We start from the raw sequence: 22,311 nt of genomic DNA, 5'->3' as shown, positions 1-22,311 counted from the left end.
ATTAAAAAAAAAAAAAAAAGGAAGAAGAAGAAGAAGATGGAAGCGTAGCTGTATTATGTATGGTAGTGCTAGTAGTACTATTTTAGATTGTAACCGGGTTGATGTGGACGGAAATGGGAATCTAATCACCCCCAATTAGTTTATTCCCAAAAAAAAAAAAAAAGGAAAAAGATTTCTGGTTGTCAATGATTTGGATTTGGACAAGTGACCCACTATCTGGGGCTTATTTCGCGGCATAAAATAAAACCGTGATGGAAATTGAAAGCGTGATTTTCAGCACCTCCAAAATTGCAACAATCAAATCATATGTTGCGGTAGGTATCAGTCCATTTATCAAATTTTGTGGGGGACAAGGATTATAAGGTTTTGTCCAACTAATGCCCAGTAAATATTTGTTATGATATAGTTGTTGAAGTGTTAAATAGGCAAAAAAAAAAATTATAATGCATATATTTTCATCTTCAAAGTCTTGATACTTGCATATGTTGAGGCAAAAACGTTGAGCGTTGTCATGCAAGAAAACGGCCTCAGTACTCAACACCTTCTCCGTCTCAATGAGCTGTTTAAGGTTAAACTGGAAGCTGCTTCCAGAAATCTTGTAATGCACTGTAAATTGTAGTTTGACGTGTTATTGTCGGAGAGGCAAAATACAAAACCCTCTTTTAGTTCCGTTCTCGTAGTACTAAATTCGGGTTGAAGATTTTTATTGTGTCTGAAAGCCTCATCCCTACTACAAAAATTACTTTGGTTGATATGATATCAATCAAGACTAAAAAAATTACTCCTTATTCTACTATTTTCAGACTTAATTGTGTGTTTGCAGTTGAAAACAATAATCGCATATGCCTTTTTTCATGTTTAGATGGAATCCCACTCTTTAGCTTTTACATGTCAAATTTAATACTTGTCGGTGATCAAATTTCAGAACAAATGATTTGGGGTCAAATTGTGTAAAAAGAGAGTAGAAAATGACATAGGGATAAGAGCAACACGCCCGGAAATGGTTTTCTGCTGCAAAACAGTAGCAATGAAGCCGATTACGACACAAATACTGGTAGTAGTTGGAAAAAAAAAAAAGAAAAAGAAAACCACCGACAGCTTTGCTTCCATAAACATTGCAGAGAGAGAGAGAGAGATGATGAGAGAGCACGGAAGAGCTCGAGAGCCGAAATGGGTTGAAAAAACCGGATCCAAGTTTTGATTGTAGATGGGGTTTTCAACAGTAGTATTTACCTTTGCAATAAAATTTTAATGGGATCTGGGGAGTTGAGAGAGAGAAGTTTAATTTTCCATGTGAAGCTACCTAAAAGACAACCAACTCGGAAGTAAAGAACAGAAAAAAGAAAGAAAAGGGGAAAAGGAAACAGAGGAAGAAAAGAAAGAAATATTACTGCAGGTGTATTACTTGCGTGTTCATTGAATAATCAATCCTCCTTTTTAAGCCTTTGCCCTGCATATAAAAAAACATGTAGAGAAATATTTGGCCACAGAGACCAAAAAAGTGGGGTTGTGCTCCAGCGGGTATAGTACCTTCCTCTCTCAGAGACAGGAAACAGAGAGAGCTGCTTATTCTCTTCTGTTTCCCTGTCTCTGTCTCTTTTCCTAATGCTGTGACTCGAGTATCTGTTTCCTGTCATCATCGTGAATGGTGCTCTCCTCACGTAGTGGAAGATTGAACTGAAGATTCAGATATCAGATCTCTCCAAAATTTGTGTGAGCTACTCTCATTCTTCACACCATATGCATTTGGAATTGTTTTAATTTCTTCATATTGAATGGGGTTTCTTTGACAGTTAATGCGGGTCATCTTGGGGAGCGCTATTTGTCAATGGGCCTCCTTTTTTTAAAAAAAATTTAAATGTTCTTGCGAGCTTTGCTTTATCTCTTCCATTGGCCAGTTAGATTTGCTTCTTTACTACTCCACCCTGGAGGCTGTAGAGTTAATAAAGACTCTACATTTCTTGCTAAGTTGTTTATCCGGATGGTGTTTGTGAAGAATTTCTGGCAAGGAGTCAGATGCGAAACCTGGTAGAAAAATTTCAAGAATACTTTAAAGCGCATCCAGAATGGGAAACCTGGTAGAAGTCAACAGATGGTAACGAAGGGGAAAGTTTAGAATTTCCCGTACTCCTATATAATCATAAATTAATATGATTCCTTTAAACCTCTGTTTAAACTTGTTCAAAGTTTTAAGAAGGTTGTCCTGTTCTTTTGTAGTTTATGTGAGAGCGGTTGAGTGCGTGTGTGTGTTTTTGACTGGCAGCATTCTGAGATAAAAGTAGCAGCGAATTTAAGACTATTGCCATGACAGAGTGTAAGAAAAACTTTGTTCTCTTTTCCTGGGCATTGAGAATTAATGGAGGTTCAGTAAAATGGGATGGTGTCCGTAATATTTTAACCCAATCACATGTTTTAGCTCATTCAAACTTTTGCTATTTTGACAGGAGAACTTCATAAACGATTTTGCTTGCACGCTGATATCTGTTCTATAGAAGTGAGAGTTTATGGTGTCGTTGCTGTCAACTTTCAGTCTGATTTATTCGCTCTAACAAAATTGCTGGTGTTTTTATGTTTCTTTTTCATTGAAAATGCCTCCTTTTGTTCGTTGGTTTATCTAGTTGTTAGGTCCACATGCAGTCCTTGTGCTTGATTCCTATGATTAAAGGAGTGGTACATGGTTAGCCAGAATTCTACATAAACGTGGATTGTGGGAAAAGGAAAGAAAAGACAAAATAGGTTATTTCCTGAGGAAGAAATCCTAGTATACTCCGTTATGGTGATCAATGGAGCCATAACTCTATATTTGGTAGATATAACATTTGGAAAAGAAAGAAATGATAAAATGGATTATAGTAGAATGGTCTCCTGACCTAGAACTACTTGTTTTTGGATCACTTGTAATATGTATCTTCAACAAATTGGGTGATATGAATTGAGTTTCTAGATTTTCTGAAACTTTTGCTTGTAACAAAGTTGATTTGGGTGTCTTATTTAAACTTCCATTCTGGAATTTTAGGAGTACAAGTGGTCTTGCGCTGACTAGTTTCTGGAGTCTGCTGTGTGCCTACAATCCAATATTTTGGAATTCAGAATCATCGTTTGATGTTTGCATGAGGTGATTTACCCCATGACCAAAAAATGATTTCTTTCATGCTGAAAGTCATTTTCTGCATCCATCCGGCTTGATATGCTGTTTGAAAATGCAGTTTTGAATATGAACATGAACATGAACTAGATCCACTTCCAGTTATATATTGAAAACATTTCATAATTCTCTCCTTTCTCCATGAAGCAATGTGTTATATTTAGAACTCGCAGTCATTAGTGTCATTTTGTTGCAGTGTTTCTCTCTGGTCATGGAAACATTGGCTCTTAAAACTGAGAATGCGTGTTCTGAGACTTACTTAAGACTGGGGCTCGGAGAATCTGGGAAGGGAAGTACAGGAAAACCCCGACTGCTATCATATCTGTCCTCACTTCTTGAGAGGTCTGTTCAGAAGAATGAAAGGTTTCTTGAGACTACACAAACTAAAGACGTTATTACGGTATTTCACGGTTCAAAAGCACCCTCTTTAGGCATTGAACTATACATTGAACGAATTTTTAAGTACTCATGCTGCAGTCCTTCCTGCTTCATTGTTGCATATATTTATGTGGAGAGATTTATTAAGCGCACCAATGCTGTTGTAACTTCTCTTAATGTTCACCGCCTTCTCATCACCAGTGTCATGGTGGCAGCAAAATATATTGATGATGCGTAAGTTTACTCAAACTCATAATGTAAGCAGTTTCCGTTATATTCTACCTATCTGTTTGCTTCCTAGAAACGAAATTGATCTCCTTTGAAATTAAATGGCTTTGACTCTCTAAGCGTGAGATTTCAGAAAGAGTTGGAAGACTTCTGGAGCCCACCAAATCTTATCAAAATGTTGGGGGATAGTGGAGCATGGGGTGTTATTACTACTTTTTTCCTCGTAGATATTGAAAGGAATGGTCTGTGGTTTTTGTCCATTATTTTCACAACGGATTGGAAAGCAAGACAATCCATTGAAAAGGAGTGTTATTAAGCTATAATTCCGTTCTTGATTGGAGAACTTGACTTTCAATTGAGGACAACTCGTTGCCTCTCACTGTTTCATCAGAGCATATTGTAACTCTGTTATTTTTTAACTCGCGTTGCACTTTTGGCTTTTTTTTTTTTTTTTAACACAGGGAGTGTCCAAACTTTGCCAGACTAATCTCCCTGCGCCTGTTACTTTTGGCTTATTTGTCTTTGGTAATTTCTGATTTGATGTTACATTCAGGTTTTACAATAATGCATATTATGCCAGAGTTGGAGGTGTGGGCACATTAGAGTTGAACAAGTTGGAAATGAAGTTTTTATTTGGTGTGGATTTTCAGCTTTTTGTAAGCAGTGATACCTTCGGGAAGTACTGTGCGCTGTTGGAAATGGAAGGTAGTGGAGGTGTCCAGATCGAACGCTCAATTCAGGCATGCGGAATAAAGGGCAGTTGGCCAAACAACGAAGATTCGACTTGTGCTACAGCTGCTAGATGAAGATTTTCATCGTGTGGAACTATAACATTCTTGACAGTTTCATGCTAGTACACCAACTTGAATTTGCTGCCACGAGTCAAAGGTTATCAATATGAAAGATCATTCTTTAGTAAATAAAATTTGGGTTGCTCTAGATTGTCCTTGCTTCTTTGACGATATTCTTCTCTAGTACCATGTTTTTTGCAGCTGTTGTAGTGATGATTCTTCTTGTGTGAAAATTCGGTTTATTTCCATAGTTCTCTTTTGTACTGTACAGAACGTGCTGTTTTATGTAGAGCAGTGCATTTAATTCGCACTGCCAGAATGGTAGGCGACAATCTAATGGTTTGAGTTTTTCTCTTCCCTTCTGTATTTCTTTGATGTCTATTCGGGCTGAGAATACCAAAAGCTAGTCCCAAGTTTCTCAAATGTTTGAGACAAAGTTATTGTAATTATATACTAAATGGTTTGGGCCTACAGCTCTTGATTAAATGGAGATGACAGAAGATAATTCTTAATTTAGATTTTATTTGTCTGGGTGCAAAATAACTTATGTGAGGGCCAAGGACACGTTACAAGGGATTAGCAATTCTTCGGCTACAGAAACTTAAACTTTTCATTAGGGGGTGAAAGATAATTCAACAATTTATACTGGATACATCCCATCTTTTAATATGCTTATCGGTACAAAATGAAAATTAAAAAGAGTAGTACTAAACAACATAAACAGCGATAAAGGCTGCACAACATCAACGAGAGTAGGATTTTATCAGATAGAGACCGTAGGAAAAAAACGAGACAATGACGACTCTGACACTCATCTCATCCTATCAACAAAAACTGCACTCTCATGGTCAAAATCACCGTTTATGTAATCCTCCCACAACGCCATCCAAACGATGATAGCTTTCGCAGATAAACCATAAAGATTACAGCGTACGAGGCATTGCTCTCACATCCTCTTTGGCCGCAATCTGATTGTCAGTCCCCTCTATTTCTGATTTTCCTCAGTTTTCCTTTGGCTAGGTCAGTTAATGCTGCTGTCTTCTAATCCTTTCGCAAATCGTATTCACATTTAAATATTTAAAAATAAGAGCCAATTCAGCTTGTCAATCACACAGTTGTTAATTTATTGGACAACACCCATGAAGTTACCAAACCATTCTGCTTTTTTTAAAAAAATATATATATATATAGCTTTTTTTCAGGTACAAAATGCATTTGGCTATTCAGCTTGTGCGAGGTACATTCTTCACATTAACCAAATACAGTTCTGTTTGAAGGCTCCTCTGCTTCCCTCAGCTGTGCACTTCTATCTGAGAGACTTCACAACTGCCAATTGTGCAGTGATAATGAATCAGTCAAATTCTGGAGATTGCATTCAACCATGAAATGCCGATGCATCCAGATCAAGAGAATCAATGGTTGCTTTTCACCTATTCCATCTGTACATTCTTTTTCTCTGTCAACACAACTAAGTCAAAGAACAAAACTGGCCCAATATCTATCTCCGTAATTCAGCTTGGGTAGGCCGGATAAGCGCCTTTAAGAAGTACTGCCGTGTCTCTGGTAAAATGCGTTGGATCAGATGCGAATACCTGCAGCTCAAAAAACCTGAAACCCATAAGGCATCAACATTTGCTTATAGATTGAAAAGGCAATAGTGAAGGCCTTTGTGCCTCTTAATTTTCTGTAGTTTCATTTTGATTAGTTTGCAGTGTCTATCGTTGACAGCAGAGCATGATGCAATCAGTTCAAGACCCAACACGTAATCCAGTAGCAAAACCTCCAAGTGGTGACGACTTCAAGCCAACCACTTCGAAGACACTCCTAAGTAAGACTTGCAGGAACCAAGCACTTTTCAGTTTCTTTCAATTTTTTTAATTAACTTTTTATGGTAATAAATCTATCAAGCATTCTTTACCGGAAAAGTCAGAGACAGGAGGCGATAGTACCATACCATGGCATGAGACTTAATTTGTCAAAGTTCTCGAGGATAAACAGTATACAAGCATGCTGTAATGACATAGCATTGAATGCCTCTGATAGCTCAAACATCAAAGAAACGTTTTCCACCGAGATATCCTTCCAAACACAAGAAGAAACCATCAGACCTAATATATGACAGGCCCAAAAGAGACATTCCTCTTGTAAATTGAACTTACTTGAGCAATTGAATATTCACATAATCGTTTGAGGCCCTCCAGAAGATACTGATCAGCAGCTCTCAGAAGATCCTGTGCCACATCCAAATTGACATTGACTGATCCAGTGTATATGTACCTGCAACAGAGAATGTACGCATATATAGCATTTTGCAAATTCATCGTTTCCTTCAACTTAAAGAGAGGTTGAAAAATTTTGCTAAAGAAAGACACACCTCATCATCAACTCAAAAACATCCCATCTAATATTAGGAATCTCTATATCTTTGGCATCTCTCTCCTACAACACCATTAAGAACACTGTTAAAATAATTTTCAGCGAATCAACCTGAAGGACAAATCATGTGTCAATACATATCTAGATAGCTTGCACAGATTCCAATGACCAAATCTATGCTCAGACATCCAAAAGAGCCGTTGTTGAGCAACCAACAGGAATATGTTTCAACATTGTATTTAAAACGGTTTTGGCATGACTTCGGCATTTCAACAAAACAAAATTGCAAAACAAATAAATTTTCAAACTAGTATTAAACTCACCCGGTAACCGCCATCAAACATCGCTCTGAAAGCATCAGAAGAAGCAAGCAAGCAAATTCTATGAGCATAAAACCGTTTCCCTAACAAGTGAAGACAACAGCAATCAGAAAAACTGAATTAACAAGAACATATTTAAAAAGCACCAGAGGCACAGCATGTTAGCTTACCTTCAATTAAGAATGTGACATCAGACAACGTAGAATTATTTACATACTGCTCTCCCAAATACACCTGCAACAACAAATGACAACATGATTGGCTAAATTGTCAAATCTCGCCCAGGCAGAATGGTGAACTATTTAGAGTTTGCAACTTCACACTATTAGATAGGAAATCAAATCCTTTTCAGAATCGATGACAAGGTATAAGCATGAACTTTAGTGCTTCAGTGATTGTACAGAACTTTATACAAGGTGAAAATAGGAAGAGTAGCAAATGCAAAACCAACAAACGGTTTCATCAATATTGAAAGGGATAATCCAGAGGGCCTCATCAACACCACTGGTAGATCCTCTTTTTGTGACAGTTCAATAGAGGCATCAGAATTTTATATTAATAACACACACAAACATCAATTACTGAAATGACACTGGTTTTTCCATCACCACAAGGAGACATAGAAACAGCACAGGAGAGATATAGCCTTCAGAAATTCCAACAAGCTAAGCAATGTCAATTGAGCTATTGGTGAGTCCATGAGCTGAAACTGGCAGGGATAAATAAACCACCACAACTCACCTGGGGTATCGGTGATGGAGGAGCAGCATCAACAGGAGAAAGTGTGCTAGCTTTGCTAGCCAATTTGTACAGAGCAACAGAGGCATCACGTTGGTGTTTGAAGTTCGTCGATTCAAGAAGCTCCAAAAGCAGCTCAAGACCTGCATATAAAAGAATAAAAATGGACTCTCAAAAGTCTATATGAACAATTTTACAAAGCTTTTGGAACAGATAATTACCACTGTTATCAATAAAAATTGTTCTCTGATCATCTGGAGAACAAAGATGGGCAAGGGCCAAAGCAATGCGTCGTTGTACAACCTTCTCTCCAACACGCATCAAATACAACAAATGGCTCAATACCTGCAGAGTTATATATAACCAATTAAAACAGGAGTAATCAAGAGGGACAGATTCATAACAACAAATAAAGCAGATGCTAATTCCTATGAAAGCATGACCAAAATGCTTGCAATAAACTCCCAACTATCAATAGTAACTTGTCCCCATTGTTCTAAACATAATAGTGTTATTCAGGTTACCTCTCAACAACATTGACTTTGTAAATTAAGCTGTTCAAAATTAGAAAATCCATTGCAGCAAGTAAATGACATTCAATGGCTTGGCCAATAGACAGCCAAAATTCTGAAAGTAATCAATAATTCCATTTACACCTAAAATCAGAAATTAGATTGTTCAAATTGACATCACCATCTAAAGTGGACTCTACCAAAAAGGACTCACTCGCCCATGGATCTTCTCCTCTAATCTCTTCAACGTTTTTGCTACACAATCTCTAGTTGGCTGCATTTAAAAGAATTCTATGTCAGCAGAAGGCAAGAAAGTTAAAACCAATTCAAATCTTTCAGCTGACATGCTATATAACTGTAAAATCAGTTCAGAAAGAGAGAAAATCCAGTGGGTAAATTGCAAAATTGGTACAGACTTGCACAATGAATTCTCCATCTTGAAGTTTCTGAACACCTCCAACCCTAATAAGATCTGCAACATTGTCCTACAAGGGTGGTAAACATAACTTAGCAGGTGAAAAAAGTAAAAGAAGCAATTCAAATAACAAATCAAAATTTCAGCTGGGCTGATAGAAAGTCCGAAATACCTCATTATCTGCAAGTCCATAAAGTGCAAATGCAGCATTATGTTGCAGAGATCCATTTTTTGAATCAAGAAGCTTCAGTAATGGCATTATGCCACCACTATGAGCAATTCCAGCCTGGTTGTGCATATCCTAATACCCCAAAACAAATGAAATAAAATAATTGAAGTCAAAGGAAAACTCTTAGAAAAGTTGACATCAACCTAGCAATCGTTGCAAAAAAAAGAGTAGTCATAACATAACCAACCAAAATTATACAGACATAGGAAACACACAAAAACTGACTCCATTCCACAGAAGACGTGTAATGCGCATTGATTTGAAGGATGAATAGGAAACTATAACAGGTAACTTAATGTAAAAGAGGAAACAATCTGCAGGGAAACATCACTTAGCAAAACCATTGAAAACTATTAAACTTATAGACACTACAGAGAAAAAGGAACATCCAAGGAGCAAGTAGTAAGACAAACTTCAACAACAACTACCTGTGCCAACCTCCCCAGAGCAAAGGCTGACATTTCCCGTAACTGAGGATCTGGAGATTGCAGCATGTCGATCAATGGCCTCACAGCACCTCTCTGAACAATGTGAACCTGCAAACTCGTACATGAACTTAAACTAAAGAATAACCGGGAGTGGTAAAAGAGAGTAATTGATAGAACATCTACTAGCTATATAGGGAATTTATTCTTCTGTCAACCTTACAATCTGAATCTGTTGCAGCAAATTGCCCAAGTAGCAAAGCAGCTTCTCTTTGGCTCTCTGAACAGCAGGAACTGTAGTCAAAATATAACAAAAGCAACGACACTGAGAGTGAGAAAGTGAAACCTTGAAGAGGATAACATCCATGGCCTTGAAAATCAGATAGGAAATTTAATCAGAAACTTCTAAAATAAAAACAAGAAGTAAAAAAGAAGCTAATGATGCTGACTAAAAAAAGATCATGACTAACCTAAGTAATCCAATAACAGGTTGCAAAGCTCCAGCAAGAAGAACTTCTTTCTTTATGTTAGGTGATGAATGAACCAAATTCCCAATAACACCAACCTGAAGAAGGCATTGATTTGCTATCTTAACAATAGTGGCCAGCTAAGGCATGACTTCAACATCTGGAGATACCAAATTTGAAGCACAATATAAACATGAATTTTTCAGGGAAACTAACCGCTTCATAATGGATCGCGGCATCCTCAGAACGAAGCATTAAAATAAGTGTGGGCAGAGCATTGCATTCCACAATCTGCAATTATTCAAAATAAATCTTTAAGCAAAGAAAAAAAAACTGCCAAGATAAATTTATAAAAACCAGACTATTCGTCAACCTGATTCTTGTTCTCATCATTCTTAAATGCAAGTGTTCGCAGAGCTCCAGCAGCTGCTCTCTGCACCTTTGTGTCAATGAACTCGAGCAATTCAACAAGAGGGGGGATACCACCCTCAATCCTAACCATATGATTGACAAGTATTAAGTCAGGATGACATACTAGAATTAACAGGCATCTCCGACTGAAAAAGGAAATACCTAACACGAGTTTTAATACTGCTATTCTCATGAGCCAAATTAGTGATTGCATCTGCTGCCCTCCGAATAACACCATTGACTGCCCTAGAGTTTTGACCACTTCTGTGTCTCTTTAAAAGGTCCACAAGATGAGGCAGGGCTCCAGCATCTACAATGAGTTGTTGATGCTCTGGCTGTAAATTAAAGCAACATTGAGCAGCAAATTCATTAAAGGCATAAAAAAAATAATAGCAATAATAATTGCAAAGTTTATGAATGTCTCAAAAGGTGTTCTTAATTAATGGTTTTGTCTCATCTTGTAGGGTTGTTTCTTGACTTGAACATTAATTTTAAATAATGTAGAGAATAAGAGAACATGACAAGCATCTTAAAAGATAAATAGCAATACAATTACCATAATAGAGGCTATTGCATTAAGCAAATGCCTCATACTTACAAAATGTAACCATTTGCCGTGGATAATTAGTTAATTTAAATTATAATTCTTGGTCACTGGGAACTTTTGATATAAGTTAGAGCGACTTTCCATTTCACCATCATTGCTTTGATTAAGTACAAGTGAAACTATTACTAGGATTTTGTACTCAGATGCCAAATTCTGCGAGCTGGTTACCGATGCATAATCCAATTCTTGTTAAACTGTACGTAAGCTCATAAAAAGTCTACAAATAGTGAAGGAGATTACACCAATCAAATTTCTGGGACCATCCAAAGAGCTAGTCCAAAAAAGGTTAGAAAATCTCAGATGCTGGACATAAGTTTTACTGCGTTCAACTACCAATTAAAAAATCTCCTATTATATAAAGCTTACGCTTACTTAGTTCCCTAAAAATTTTAGTGCTGCTGTAATTAATTTTTCTACCTGTAAAAAGACAGATTACATACTGATTGCACAAGGAAAATACAAGCATAGCCGACTATAAATGAAGAGCAAAAGTTCTGCACCTACTTTAATAGCAAGAAGACCGAGAGTGAATGCACTTCCTTTCTCGACTTCATGCTCGTAAGGTCTCGGTGCACTGTCTCCCTCTCTCACTGGCGGCGGCGCCTGGAGATGCCGCACCAACGCCGGAACCGCTCCACAATCCACAATCACGTTAACAATCTCCTCTGTAGCAACACAAATCCTCAAAGATCAATACGAAATCGAATCAAACGAACAAGAAATCTTAACCTAAAAGCCAAAACTTTCAGTAATCATGTTTAAACAAGAACGAAATGAAATGAAAATCGAGAAATCAGCAGGTTCGGCGCTACCGTTCTTGGCGAGTTCAGAGAGAATCTGAATGGCGCGCTTCGAGGAGGCTCGATCTGCCTCGATCGAAGAGAAAGTAGAGTCCAGAATCTGCACTTGAGTGCGAACCTCACGGACGAGATCTTGGTGAGCGTCGGGAGGGGAGAGAGCTTCGATCTTACGATCGTCCTCGAAATCCTCGTCAAGCTTTCTCTTCAAGCTTCTCCTCGCTGCTGAACTTGATGGTAATTGTTCATGGCGTCTTTGGCTCTGGTTCTCCATCGAGAGTGTGAGGAGAGAGAAACGAAGAAGATGATGAGAGAGAACACGATGTGAAAAGGTGCGTGAAACGAGACAGAGGAGTGGGTGTTCTGTGTGGGAGGGCAATTTGGGAAATAAATTTGAGTTTAGTGTGAAGTGGGAGTAAAATGTTCTTCCGTTTCGCAACCTCTATATCGGGCGGACAACTTTGGGCAAACTGGCCGCCCACTGAAAATTTCAGATTTGAGAATTAAACAAACTAGAGACTCCCGCCAATCTATTACTCTTGTAATGCTTTTATACGCCTAAACTTGGAGACTTTGCTGTGGTCGTTAATTAATTAATTTTTTATTAATGGAAACATTCAACCGACGACGGATTCAGGTACACACATATATAGTGGTACAGTGTCAAGCGTGATTCTTTTCGAGTTGTGTTCCAAAATCAATTAGCACAACTATCGAACTGAAAAAACAAATATTCACTCCATGTATTCCAAATTAACGCTAGTATAAATTTACATTAGACTGCTCCTATGAATATCAAATTTTCATTTTGTGTAAATTTTATGCATAAGTAACTATTTCTAAAGCAGTTGGCTATGATCTAGTTAATCGATTGGCTAGAGCAATTGACTACTTCTAAAGCAATTTTACGACGTACAAATTAACAAAATTTTGTAAACGGCAATGATTTTGTGTACAGAAATTTAATGGTAGTAAAAGAGGTGGTGAATATGATTAATTTTTTGGATGTCACTCATAGAGGCTATAAACCCATTCCTATCAAATTCATTAACTAATAAGGCGTTTTATCTTGTCAAAATTAGATTTACAAGTTTTTTTTATTTGGGTTAGATTTACGAGTTTTGGGAAGGGCCATGCCAAAATTTTTATTTTTATTTTTTTGGCTTTTCTTTCATTTTCAACAAAGCCTAAGGGTTCGTTTGGGAGTGGATTATTTGGAGAGAAAAGAAGGGGAAATAAGAGAAAGTGAACATTTCCTTAGTTTGTTAATTTTTATTAGGAAAGAAAAGAAGAGAAATGGAAGGATTTAAGATGATAAATAGTAAGTAAAGTTTTCCTCCCAAATTGAAGAGAAAGTTGGAGGAAGCTTATGAAAGTTTTTTAAAATATCTATTTTATCTTTAAAAATGTCTTGAACAAATATTTAATGACTTTTATATCCAAAATCATTTCATTAATTCTCAAAACTCCCAAACAACACAACAATCCCTTCTCTTCTCTCATAACTTAAGTTTTCCCTTATTCTCTTTTCTATCCTAAACTCCCAAACTTAGCCTAAGGCAGGTAAGTACTACACTGAACTATTTTACCACACGAACTTTGCTTTTAACCATACCTTCAATCGTACGGTACTGAAGAACAAATTGAGCAATTTATTGCAGCTGGCATGGAAAAAGTGAAAAGCCTTTTGTAGGAGTGGTAATCGGGTCAGGAATGGGTTGCGCATGTCGGATTGAGATCCCGATACAACAACATGAAGCTTGCTGACTCGAAAACAATCCGTCAAATCGCAACGAGTCAGGACATTTGACCCAAACCTAAAGTTTTCGGGTTGATGGGTCACTTGCATAACATAAAACATAATTTCAATTTACTAATTAACCATTATAGTTTTTAACATGGAGTTTGTTTGAATTGGCCTTTATTTCCCCAAATATATTTGCTTACATCATCATTATAATTTTCAATACACCTTTTTACCTTCCCAATTACCTTTTCATCTCACATACATCACATCACAAAAAGTGTTACAGTAAAAATATCTCAAATAACTTACAATCCAAACAAACCCCATGATCAATTTCATATAAGAATAATTACATAATCAAATAATAAAAATCTTGATAAAACAATCCTAAACCAAATCTAAAATAAATTAAAACATTTGTAAAAGTGTTTTATCTCAAATCAGATCTAAAATAAATTAAGACACTATAAAAGTAGAAAATAATGTAATATATTATTTGTTCAAATATAATAATTTCGACTTCACTCAAGTTAAACAAATTCATTTAGAATTAATTGATTAATGCCTTTGGAAAAAAAAGAATTGGACGGGACTATTTTTCAAAAACTAGTTTTTCAAAGACAATAAAAATTTTTAAAAACTACTCTAAAAGGTAATCTAAAAATTAGTTTAAATTTTTTTAAAATTTTAAAAAATATCTCAAAATATATTTTAGAAACTCTTCAACTCTTAAATATCCCAAAATATAATCTAAAAACTCTGCTACAACAAAATTTTTCAAAAACACCCCCAAAAAAGCTAATCCAAACGGAGCCTTAGATGAAATATTTTTATATTTATTGACTATTTTTTAATTCATAAACGGGTTATCAGGTCAACCAGTGGGTAATCTGAATTCAACCTGTTTTCTTTTCAGGCTTATTTGATTCGACCCAATTTTGATTCGAACCCGTAAAGACTCAATTCAAACCCATTAATTTCGTACTTGACTCACGTTGTCCTTTCAGGTCATATCGAGAATTGTTACATCTACTCGTGTGTCTCTTCCGCCAGTGAAAAAGGGAATCTTGAAATTGGGCCTGACTGCAGCTTTTTATGTTGCGTAATAAACCGGGATTGTTTTCAAATCCAGGGGATCTGGATGCAAGCTACATCCCCCACGGATCATTTGGGCCTAAATGCACATAACCAATATATTCTTGTTCGAGAACCTACGAGCTGCAACCGACCGCGTCATCCGTTACAGGCCACGACCGGGAAGAAAGTCATGGGTTTAGATATTACCCAGGCAGTTGGGGCTTGAGGGTTCAAGATTACTTTACACCACCTGCGTCGTAGAATTGGGCCTCAAAGCAAAACAGAAACCCACAAATTTAATTCCTCAAGAATACGGAGGGAATAAAGGGACAAGAAAAACAGCTACGTTGCTTAACGGTTAACGGGGGGTGTGGGGACTCGGTTTTCAATTTAGCATCAAACGTGGACACTTTTTTTTTTTGGTTAAGCAAGACATGGATGTTGTAGTATCTAATGAGGAGGGCAAAAAGGAAAAACAAAACAGTTATCTTTCCTTAGCATTTAAAAGAAAGAAAGGAGGACAGAAGGGCAAAAAAAAAAACTCGGCCAAGTATAATAATATTTAAAATCATTTTAACAAATTATGATAACCAAATGGAGCCAGTATTCCGGTTAATTTTGCAAATAACTACCCGCCCCACCTAATTTTGTGAGTTTTGAACACAAGCGAATCCAAGAAGCAGCTTTCGTGGTTGCCTCATTCACGTGGACTCAAGAATCAATCACAGTCCACGCCCAGCGCAATTTGCTGCCTGTTTAATTTATTTATGCCCTATCTGCTCAACACAACTGTGGTATTTTTAAGTCTCCTCTCCTCCTTACTCCTTTGACAGTTGGACTTGTCAAGGGACAACCGGAATCTCATCCCACTGTTTTTTACCTCATCGACTGTTCCAACTCATCCGTCTAACTGGCATTCATCATCCAGCTGCATTTGTCCGTTCCCACCAAGTTTCATGCTCGGGCTCGTCGCTTAAAACAATTGATCATTGGGCATGCACGCTTTTGATTAAAGAAGAAGAAGAAGAGGACACTTAGTAGTAACAATTCTAATACTAATTGCCATTGCATCAATAAAAAATGTAATAATTCTTCTTGCATCTGACTAAGGGTCTGTTTGATAACATAAAAAAGTGCTGAATCTGAAATTTTTCAGACATTCAGATGTTTTGAGTGTTTGATAAATGAAAATCCATTTGCTGAACTTGTTAAGTAGTGTTGAACTTGTGTATATTTTTTTCAGCATAAGAATCCTAACTGAATGCTTAATTCTGATAACAATCAATATAATTACTTCAACTACCTTATCTTATCTGCCAAATCTACCCTTGTTTATTAATTATGTTCAAAATTCTTATATAATTAAACAACCTAATATTCTTTATCTAATGATTTTCTATTTCTCTTTGCTCCCTTCTGAATGACTTTCACTTATTTTCCATACTCCTCATATAATATAATTCATCTTTTATATTAATTTGATTTAAACATAAATATTGTCATTTTCATACCTAACATTTTTAACTAATTAAATCATAGGTTCTATTTCTTTTTTGGATGAAAAGATATAAGGGTAAAATTGTCAAATTTAACTTATTAAGTATTTAGTTATAAATGTTTATCAAACAGTATAAATAGGTTTAACATTAAAATTCAGACATTCATAAATTTTTTTCAGTATTTAAAATTCAGCAAATTAATTGTTTCAATATTTAGAATTCAGATTCAGTTTTATCAGACGGGACCTAAGTCCCATCGTCGTGCCGTGTATAAAGACAAATGCCGGCTGTTGATGATCGGGACGGTTTTGGAGGTCTCGTGTGTCGACTCATGATTCATGTATACGAGCTCCAGATGATCAGATCGTAGATACGCACGGATCATTTCCAATCTAGTTAATGAATGACCACGCGATGACTTTTGTCTACGGACCCTACCCTTCTGATTTCTTTAATCCATAATATGAGTAAGTTAAAATAGGAGTACCATGCATAAAAAATATTGCTGATTACTGATCAGACGCGTCACCGTGAAATCTTGGTCCGCCGTTTCTGCTGCAGTATGCGTGCCATGCGTTTTAGAAGAAGCAACCTCGAAATATCACCCCCTCTAATGCATGTGCACAATTTCGAGCCACATGAGTTTCAGCAAAACTTCTCAAGTTCTTGCTTCCTTTCAGCAATCTCAAGATATCCCTCCTATTTCCCCAATGAACTGAAATACAACGCAGCTTCAGAAAAAAAAACTTGCCTTGAGCGGTTTCGTCCAAACTTGTTTCTCGAAAGCACCCACTTATATGAGTTACTCAAGTGCTACTAGCATTCCTTTGCTTGTCTTCCTGAGATACTTGGTTCCTAATGTACTCAGAAATCAGGAATTTTTTTTGAGTCCCCACGTGCTGATCAGCCTCTCAACTTCAATTCCGGGTAAATTATAGCATGAAGGGGGAAGCTATGATCAGATGCATGAAAAATCCTGGGAAAAATAAATTTTAAGGGGGGAAACAAGAAGGCCATTTTGTCTTAAACAGCCACTGGATCATGCAAGCTTGGTGGGCTTAATTGGCTCTGCCTCGCTATTTTGGTTCTACTAAATTCATGCATGGTCGTCTTTAATTGGTTTCGTATCAGGCCTCAATTAAACGGCACTAATGTGTCTTGAACGGCCACTGCAATCAATAACATGTTACAAGCAATTGATGGGATTTTCTCTAGTGCTTGCTTAATTGTGAGCTGTGATATCATGACGTTATTAAAGAGCGGGTATTTAATTCTCAAAGCATTAAGTGTTTGGATTGTGTTTCGATTTGGATAGAGATAATAAACGCGTGCTATGAACTAATTTAATTATGGAATTTCCCTAGGAATTGACTGTGCCTGACATTATTGTAAGTACCGTTTACAGCATCCACAATAAAATATATTTAATAGAACGCAATTCATGTGCCACATCATCACTTTATTATATTTCATTGCACCATTGCTCTCACTATATATTATACGCTATAGAGTATAATAATATGAACTCACGATCAAATTACATATTTATTTTAATAATTTACAATACATATCCCATGAACTCATTTCAAGTTTTAAAATTGTCAAATGAGATCATACAGCCAGTCTATTATACATATAAGGGTCATGATATGCATCGTAATTATTAAAACTCCCACTATACCCCCACTATGGGAGAGGGTGTAATGGTTAGGCGTAATAAAGGGTATTACACCTACTCTATGCATCCATAACCAGTCTTTTTTTTTTTTTTTTACTCATCCATTTTTTTTTCTCCATTCTCTCGCGTGATCAATTACATTTCTTCTCTTTGCTATTATTATTTATATATTAATTTTAATCTTATTAAACTTATTCTTTAGTTATTTCTATCTATTGTACTTTTTTTTTATTGAAAGTAATAATTATCATAAAATCTATGTATAACAAAATGTGTATTATCTATGCACATAGACTACTTTATATATTATTTAAATCAGTATGCCTAGATTATTGAATAAATTAATTTATAGTAACGACAGTAACAAATTCATATCGTAATAACATAGTGTTTAATCAACTATACATAAAAAAGTAAATAAAAAATATTAATTTCTTAATTGTTTGGATATACTTTTAAAAATTAAGCAATTAAAAGTTCTAGTTTGCTAATATATTTTTGAATAGTTAAATTGCTAGTAATATACACTTTTTTCGATTACAATAGATATATATCAGTTTTTAAGCTATATAGTTTGTCTTGAATTTTCTAGTAGTGGAAATGAATTTACTGATATCAGTTTATAAGATGAACACGGGACATAAAACAGAATTTTCTAGTAGGACACTTTTGTCTTAAGATGTCAAATAGGGGGCAAATTAATTATTTAATGAGTTTAAAGGGACAAAACACAACCAAAGATAAAGTTCAGGAGGGTTTAGTGTAATTAACTCAAAAAAATAAAAAATAATAACATATGAAGTTGCTTCCCTCGTCAAAATCATCCCATTTGGATTCAGATTTCGTACAAAAAAAAAAAAAGAAAAGTGAAGGGAAATCATTCAGTAGATTTTCTGGTAGTTTAGACGCACCCCAAAAATAAAATAAAACAAAAACAAGTTTGAAGCTAAAAATTTGCTATCGCCTGCAGAATATGTATTAGTTCGTTACCATGATTTTCACTTCGGTGCCGTGTTCATCTATTTTCTTATGCCCACAATACTCTACGATGCGGTCCATCAATCTTGTCAAAGCCAGTAAATCGACTAAATCAATGACAAGAATAATAAATTGTTCGTGCCCAAGAAAGAAAAGAATCCGTTGTCCAATACAGCTGAACAAAAAAGCGACTACTTCTAAATGCTAGGAGACAATAATAACGTAAAGCTTTTACTACAGTTTACTATAAGGGCATGTATTCAGGCGGCAAATCTGTACCCTTGTACTACAGTTGTTGACACATACCATTATGCGATTAAAGGCTCGGAGTTGCTGAATATAGATCGACATTTGCTTTGTTTGCAGGCTGTAGCTTGGGTATATGCTTGACAAATGACAGTGAGCAGATCACCCCTACAACTTCAAATTAATACGATGATCAAATGCAATAGTAGCTTAGAAAGTTTTAATTGTATTCTGGTGGACCAAGAACAAATAAAAGTGCAGGCCAAGAAGAGCAGCTTAGACCACAGTTACATTTGTTGTTTCTTTTACTTTGGTAACTTCTGTAGGAGAAGTAGCCAAAACAATGTTAACTAAAGCTAATAAAATGAAACTTGTGTCGTGTTTAATAGCACTGTCCTATAAAACTATTTCAGGAGGTTGAAATGTTTCTCTAGCATTAAACAAACCTTCTTCTTGTTATAAACAGAAAGGATCAGAACTAGCAAATGTTGCGTAAATCCAACAGAGAGTGGAAGAAGAAGAAGAGAGTTGCCAGAAAGGTTCCACACTAGTTGCCAATTTAATACAAATCCAAATAAAAACTAAGCATTATAAAATGACGAGAAGTCTCTTTGATTTTTCAACGTGGGACAAGATCTTTTGAAATACTCCTTTATTTGCAACAAATTCTTCCAAGATCTATAATAGTTTTTGGCTCGAGTCGTGATAAGGAACCGGATCTCCGTGCAATTGTATATTTGTTTGGATTGTGTTTTATTTGGAATATTTTTACTGTAGCACTTTTTGTGATGTGATGTGTGTGAGATAAAAAGGTAATTGGGAAGATAAAAAGGTGTATTAGAAATTGTAACGATGATGTAAGCAGATAAAATTGGGGAAATAAAACACAATCCAAACAAACCAAATTATTGTTCTTCGGATTATCAAAAGAAGAGTACACATCACTGCAAAACTGCTGTTGTATGTACTCCTCTGTTTGGTAAGCTTAGCAAGTCTCAATATCATACGTTACGCTTTTGCCTGCTGAAAGCTGATCAATTATTAGGTAACCAATGTTTCAGACATGCTTTTCGTGTGAGAATGTGTATGTTCTAATAATACAAAATAAGGGGGATTAATTTGTGTATAACATAGTTCACGGTCGTCAGTCATGATGATTCGAGTATGGCTAAAGCGAAAAGGATTTTTATATGCCATTGCCGCCGTTGTTGTTCGCTTGTTATTGGATTAAAGGCTAAAAAAGTTGTGAAATGCGAATTGGTTTGGTGGGAGTGGGTCGATTCCTGGGAGAATCACTCGAGTCTAAATCAAATTGGTTCTTGTCTTCTTTTGCTTTACCCACCTTAATGAATACGCTTCAATTTTGGATTAGCTGTTACTTGAGTAAAGCTTCACGGCAATGGACTTTCGATTATGTATCTGGTCACTGCTCGACCAATATGACTTCCCACTAGCCAGTAGTCTTGAAGTCACATTTCATTTACTCCATTATTACGTAATTACTTTCATTTCCTTCTTGCTAATGCGATTATGATCTGGAAACGAAATTAGCATGCCACAGCAGTAGAAAGAGCCTATCACTCTCTTCATCTTCTTTTGCTTTTTCTGTTTTTTGGGACGACAGCAACTATTTATTCTACTTTTACACTAACTTACACAACTGTTGGAGATTCCTATTGCACTCTCTGCATTCTTTTTTTCTTTAAGAACAAGGAAGCACCGTGATTTCTTGTGATGCACTGGGCGGAACTTGAACCTCTAATCCAATGTATGGGAGAGTTTTAAAGAGTATCTCTCTCTGGCCACTGGATCAAGACCCGATTGTTCAATTGCTCTCTTCTAAACCTACCTTGTACTAGAATTTAGAGTCAACATCGTGGGGAAGTTTCAGACCACAGTCAATTGCTTTATTCTTTTGTGTAGTACTAATCACCAAACATATCGAGCCAGTATTGCAGGTAGGGGTTGAAAAAGTGTCGTTTTACCGTAAGAGGGTTCCTGAGGCCTTCGTAAAAGAAGGATAAGACCACCTAAAAATAAGTAATGATAAGAGGCCATCACGGAAAGGGGAAAAAAGCCTATTAACTTGAAATAAGAACCTAATCAAAGCTTTCCCTTTACAATCTTTACTCATAGATGCAATCCCACATTTAATACCATCTTTAGGACTTGTTTGGATCGTAAACTTTTGAAGTTTTTATACAAAAATATATTATAAGAATGCGATTTATGTAAGATAAAATGTTGATTAAAAGATGTGTCGATGAAAATTTTCAAACAACGTCTTAGTTGTTAGGATTTTTTTTTTTTTTTTTTTGGAAACAGGATATAATCTCCATGTCTATTCGGTTTCACGTGCTGAATTCCCAAGCAGTAAAATGCAGATGCATGGTTGTTTCATTCAGTCTGGTCAAGCAGAGAAAGATTTAACTACTTGAAAATACCAAAGATCCTTCCCAAGACAACAACTGAAGTCACTCCATTAGTTCTACTAATCCATCAACGTATACAAACATTCCAACTGATTGAGGACCATAACCTAAGCTGCTGCATCGTCTGACGCGTATTCTTTCCTTTTCTCTCCTCTGGTCGGAGGTCGATGTAGCCTGCAGTCCTCCAAATGTGTTGTTATGAAAGAGAGAAAATCCCCAGCAATTCAACAAATTATTGATGGGTTCCTGCCAAAATCTGGCTGAGACATAATATGGACACCGGCGCAGAGTGTGACTGTATGATGATTGATTTTTTCTATGTAGATTCTGTAAGCCCATAAATGAAACAGACACAATTCTGGCTAACTCCAAGAGGGCTTCTTTTTAAACAGGACTAGTTTACTTTTTTTTTTTTTTTTTTTTCCTTCTTTTTGAGGGTCAGTACTGGTTTATTTTAATTTGCGCTACACTAAACGTTGGGTAGCCCGATTATAATTATATAAAACCCCAGATGTACTGACCAAGTTCCATATCTATAGATCTTGTCGGGTTCAGGTGTTGTTTTTTTTTTAAAAAAAAAAATCTTCCAAGTTCCAATCCAATCACCCTGTACAACAGGCCAAGAAAGTTGCAAATTAGAGCAAGTCAATCAGATTTTAACCTCAGCCTCTTTAAGTTCTCCTCCCCTGTGGATTATGTTATACAAATGTTATTGTTGTCATAAAAAAAAATATAGATTCTGACCAAAAATAAAAAAATAAAATCACCTAAAACAGCTAGTCTAGCTAGCCTAGCTAATCCGTCTGTTGAATTAT

General features: G+C 36.1%; 2 protein-coding genes across 7 annotated transcripts; one reads left to right on the top strand and one right to left on the bottom strand.

The window, feature by feature from the left end:
• The first annotated feature begins 896 nt into the window (after window positions 1–896).
• On the top strand, window positions 897–4,908 carry LOC113733479 (cyclin-P3-1-like). Of its 5 annotated transcripts, none has more exons than XM_072064406.1 (5): window positions 897–1,713; window positions 1,794–2,095; window positions 3,342–3,757; window positions 4,213–4,276; window positions 4,402–4,908. In XM_072064406.1, the coding sequence occupies exons 2-5, from the start codon at window positions 2,093–2,095 to the stop codon at window positions 4,555–4,557; spliced, it is 639 nt and encodes a 212-aa protein (XP_071920507.1). In that variant the 5' UTR covers window positions 897–1,713; window positions 1,794–2,092; the 3' UTR covers window positions 4,558–4,908. The 5 variants fall into 5 exon arrangements, with proteins under 5 accessions (XP_071920507.1, XP_071920493.1, XP_071920503.1 ...); XM_072064402.1 differs by lacking the exon at window positions 4,213–4,276 and adding an exon at window positions 3,017–3,115 and having other exon boundaries at window positions 960–1,713; window positions 4,305–4,908; XM_072064392.1 differs by lacking the exon at window positions 4,213–4,276 and having other exon boundaries at window positions 957–1,713; window positions 4,305–4,908.
• Window positions 4,909–5,687: 779 nt separating this feature from the next.
• LOC113733465 (ARM REPEAT PROTEIN INTERACTING WITH ABF2-like) lies at window positions 5,688–12,370 on the bottom strand. 2 transcript variants are annotated; one of them, XM_027259834.2, is made up of 19 exons: window positions 11,855–12,370; window positions 11,547–11,707; window positions 10,598–10,770; window positions 10,398–10,518; window positions 10,241–10,315; window positions 10,028–10,122; window positions 9,776–9,851; window positions 9,561–9,668; window positions 9,076–9,204; window positions 8,905–8,973; window positions 8,703–8,762; window positions 8,198–8,321; window positions 7,980–8,119; window positions 7,409–7,472; window positions 7,242–7,321; window positions 6,917–6,981; window positions 6,702–6,819; window positions 6,497–6,621; window positions 5,688–6,150 (listed from the first exon to the last, which is right to left on the bottom strand). In XM_027259834.2, the coding sequence occupies exons 1-19, from the start codon at window positions 12,111–12,113 to the stop codon at window positions 6,054–6,056; spliced, it is 2,139 nt and encodes a 712-aa protein (XP_027115635.1). In that variant the 5' UTR covers window positions 12,114–12,370; the 3' UTR covers window positions 5,688–6,053. The 2 variants fall into 2 exon arrangements, with proteins under 2 accessions (XP_027115635.1, XP_027115643.1); XM_027259842.2 differs by having other exon boundaries at window positions 5,688–6,134.
• Between the last annotated feature and the right edge of the window lie 9,941 nt (window positions 12,371–22,311).

The sequence above is a fragment of the Coffea arabica genome, chromosome 1e (assembly GCF_036785885.1).
Source record: "Coffea arabica cultivar ET-39 chromosome 1e, Coffea Arabica ET-39 HiFi, whole genome shotgun sequence".
NCBI classification, from domain to species: domain Eukaryota; kingdom Viridiplantae; phylum Streptophyta; class Magnoliopsida; order Gentianales; family Rubiaceae; genus Coffea; species Coffea arabica.
This window is presented reverse-complemented; position numbering and strand designations above follow the sequence as displayed.

What these genes read in the sequence shown, in the direction of transcription:
- LOC113733465 (XM_027259834.2), bottom strand. Translation starts at nt 12,113, where the DNA reads ATGGAGAACCAGAGCCAAAGACGCCATGAACAATTACCATCAAGTTCA. An exon ending in ATGGACTTGCAGATAATGAG is followed by an intron (nt 8,974 to 9,075) that starts GTATTTCGGACT and finishes CCACCCTTGTAG; the next exon opens with GACAATGTTGCAGATCTTAT. An exon ending in AATTTTTATTGATAACAGTG is followed by an intron (nt 8,120 to 8,197) that starts GTAATTATCTGT and finishes TTTTATATGCAG; the next exon opens with GTCTTGAGCTGCTTTTGGAG.
- LOC113733479 (XM_072064392.1), top strand. An exon ending in GCAAAATATATTGATGATGC is followed by an intron (nt 3,758 to 4,304) that starts GTAAGTTTACTC and finishes TGTTACATTCAG; the next exon opens with GTTTTACAATAATGCATATT.